The sequence below is a fragment of the Alligator sinensis genome, unplaced genomic scaffold (assembly GCF_000455745.1).
Source record: "Alligator sinensis unplaced genomic scaffold, ASM45574v1 scaffold706_1, whole genome shotgun sequence".
Taxonomy (NCBI): Eukaryota; Metazoa; Chordata; order Crocodylia; family Alligatoridae; genus Alligator; species Alligator sinensis.
In genome coordinates this window covers 530,611-534,278 of record NW_005842683.1, presented here as the reverse complement: position 1 = coordinate 534,278, position 3,668 = coordinate 530,611, and the positions used below count along the sequence as shown (strand labels likewise).

General features: G+C 43.2%; 1 protein-coding gene across 1 annotated transcript; it reads left to right on the top strand.

Annotated features, from left to right (window-relative positions):
* The first annotated feature begins 426 nt into the window (after positions 1 to 426).
* LOC102373094 (olfactory receptor 4S2-like) lies at positions 427 to 1,344 on the top strand. Its single transcript, XM_006033947.1, has one exon. The coding sequence runs from the start codon at positions 427 to 429 to the stop codon at positions 1,342 to 1,344; it is 918 nt and encodes a 305-aa protein (XP_006034009.1).
* Positions 1,345 to 3,668: the final 2,324 nt, after the last annotated feature.

The following is a 3,668-nucleotide window of genomic DNA, read 5'->3' as shown; positions in this document are numbered from 1 at the left end:
TCTATGCCTGCCAGAACAAAAATAATGGAGGAGACAGGACATTCTGTGTTTAATCCCTATTACTTAGCAGTTAAAGCACTTGCCCAGGGAGCATGACACACAGACTCTAGGGTACAGTAATCTTGAGGAGGAGTAGACCTGTAACTCTAGCTACCTAGTAAAGTTCATCAGGTACCAAGGCACAGTGCTTAATTAAGCCTCCCTTCTTCAGCAGAAGCTTTGTACTTCTCTGCATTTACTATTCATTAGATAAAATGCATTGAAAATAATGGAAAAGTTTTTAGCAGCAAAGATTCATACTCGGTGCATATATACATGCGCCAGGGTGTGTAGTTGTTATTGTGCAGTCATTTAGTACTTGCTTTATTTTGTATCTTGGCAGGTGAATTAACATCTTGATGAATATTGATTACCTTCACTGACCACATGGAACCTGCAAATAATGTGTCTGAATTCATTTTATTGGGACTTACTCAGCATCAGGAGTCAGAACAAATCTGTTTTGTGCTGTTTTCATTTTTCTATGCAGTTACTATAGTGGGAAACCTCCTCATCATTATCACTATCAAGAGCAGCCAGAGTCTTATTTCCCCCATGTATTTCTTTCTAAGCTACCTTTCCTTTGTGGACATCAGCTACTCCACAGCTATAGCTCCCAAAATGATTGCAGACTTTCTTGTTGAGAGGAAAACCATCTCATTTGCTGGTTGTATGACACAGCTCTTCTTCGGCCATTTCCTTGGTGGTACTGAGGTATTTCTCCTCACAATAATGGCTTATGATAGGTATATTGCCATTTGCAAACCGCTTCATTACATGACCATCATGAGTGGACGTGTGTGTGGCTGGTTGGTGTTGGGCTGCTGGACAGGAGGCTTTGTTCATTCTATTATACAGACTCTCCTGACCACTCATCTTCCATTTTGTGGGCCTAATGAGATTGACCACTATCTCTGTGATGTGCACCCTTTGCTGAAACTGGCTTGTACTGACACCTACATTGTTGGCATCATTGTTGTTGCTAACACTGGGATGATTTCCTTGACCAGTTTTGTTGTGTTAGTTACATCATATGTTGTCATCTTATTCTCTTTGAGAAGGCATACTACTGAAGGGCGCCTCAAAGCTCTCTCTACTTGTGCCTCCCACATCACTGTAGTGATTATATGTTTTGGGCCCTGCATGTTCATCTACTTACGACCAACAACAACCCTCTCAGAAGATAAGTCAGTCTCTGTGTTTTACACTGTTGTCACCCCAATGCTGAATCCATTGATTTATACCCTGAGAAATGAAGAGGTGAAAAATGCCATGAGAAAAATGTGGATCCAAAAAGTGGACTGAGAAGATCAATAAAAATTGTAAGCTATAAATATAGTACATTTAGATACTGATGGGTGAACTAGATTTCACCAGCATTTTAGAGAAATGTCATTTTTATATTACTGTCCATTTCTTTTACTGTGAAAACTGTACAAAAGTTTCCTATGAATATTGCTACTGTGCACGTTTTTAAATACAATGCTTGCAATATTTAAATATGAAAAGTAGATTATTTTGTGTGTTTTGCTCACTTAATCTGATTAATTTACTGCCATTATTATTAGCATCAGCATTACAATGGAGCATGCTAATGGTGGCATTCCAATCCTTCCTGGCTACATAACGATACCATTTAGTCAGCTACATCGTTTTTTCTATGCCAGAAATGACACTTATGTGCAGGTTAATAGTCTTCTCTTATACCTGCAGCCCTTAATTCTGTACTCTCCAGCCATACACTTTTATTCCTATGCCACAGGCCAGCTATTGCTCAGGTCTTTTTTCTGACATACCTTTAGAAGTTGGACCCTGTCCAGCCACAGGAAGGAGATATGTGCATTAGGGCTGTGCAAAACTGCACCATTCTGTTTCTACTTCTGTTTCATCATTTTGAAGGCACAGTGTTTTTTTTTGCTGTTTTGAAGCACTGTTCTATTTCATTTTGTTGAAACTGTTTCTCTGTTTCAAAGCTGTTTCAACCCGTTTCAACGTTTCACCCATAAGCTATAATGGGGAATCATAAAAATGCCTGTAACTTTGTCATTTCTTTCCTGACTGGAATGAAAACAGCAGGGTGGGTATCCCCTGCTGAGGCCATTAAGTCTGTCAAGTTTCCAGGAGATAGGTGCAGGGGTTTCTGGGAAACTATACTTCAAACTGTTCAGAACAATACTTATGTCACTTATACATATGAAGGCACAGTGGTGTGAAAAGAGCAAGCATGGTAGCCCCAGATGAGGCCATGAAGCTTGCCAAGTTTCAAGGAGATAGGTGCAGGGGTTTCTGGGAAACTGCACCTCAAGCTGCTGACAAGCAAAACTTGTAACATGTGTGACTTTGTGTATGCTAAGGCAGACCCTCAGTGGTGCTGGGGCCTCTACATGACACGGTGGTGTGCTCCAATTGTTGCCCTGTGGGGTCAGGCTAACTCTCAGGATCTCAATATTGTGCTGTTATGCAGGAGGGTGTTGCACAATTGCACATATACAAACACACACATCAATTAGGTGCATACACATACACGCTACCAGCTCAGGCACATACATATCCAAACCAGCCTAGACACATGCATACCTATCACCAATTCAAGCACATACACTGTACGCACCAAAAATTAGACACAGATCACTAATTCATATATCATGCACACAATTACATATATATACACACACACTGAGCAGTTCACACACATACAACCCACCCACACATAGGTAAGTTCCTAACTTGGATGGTACAGTGTGTATGTGTGTGCTTGGGGTACCTGGGATATTTGGGGAAAGGTTGAGGTGAGAAAGAGAGTTTAAGTGTAGGGAGCAAAAGTTGACAGAACCAGGATTAGAACTGATAGACTACAGCAAAGCTGGCTGAGGAACTGAGGCTTGGGTTTACTTAAGGTAGACTGGGGTTGGAAACTGAGGCAGACAGCTGAGATATTTATTGGGGGGGCACAGATTAGTGGTGGCAAGGAGGAGACAGCTAGGAAAGAAACTGAGGCAGAAACCTGGTTGCTCAGAGGAAAAGGAAAAGGCAGTGGGGATAAGACAGTGGCAAAGAAACAGGGAGTTTGGAGACAGAGAGGAGCTCAGGACAGGTGTTGGAGGTGGCAGTGAGCCAGAAGCAGGAGAGGGAGAAATGAGACAGAAGTTAGAGGGGTGAAGAGCAGAGATTGGAGCAAGGCCAAGCCACAGTAAAGCAAAACCCAACTTAGGGGTCCAGGTAACAGTTTTATTAAACAGACAACACACTACATAGCCCCATGGAGTTATTGGTTCACACACACAAGCACTCACAATGGCAGCATGAGAAAGAGACTCAGTGGAAGTTTTGGAGTCCAGGTAGGGAAGAGAAGCAGAGTCCACATCCTTAGTTGAAGACAGGGTGGGGCGTGATAGTTACCTATCCAGGCTGGAAAGGGGTCCTTCTCCAGTAGGTGTTGTCCAGAGGTGGGTCGCTGGCAGGGCCTCTGGGTGGATAGGTGGTGTGGCATGGTGCTGGTCCAGATGGAGAGGGCATCCCACTGGGTCTGTCTTCATTACCCCCTTTTATAGGGGCAGACCTTGTGTGACCCTAGTGACAGGAGGCATGCCCAGGCAAGGGTCAGCTCCTGCCATACTGAGCATGTGGGC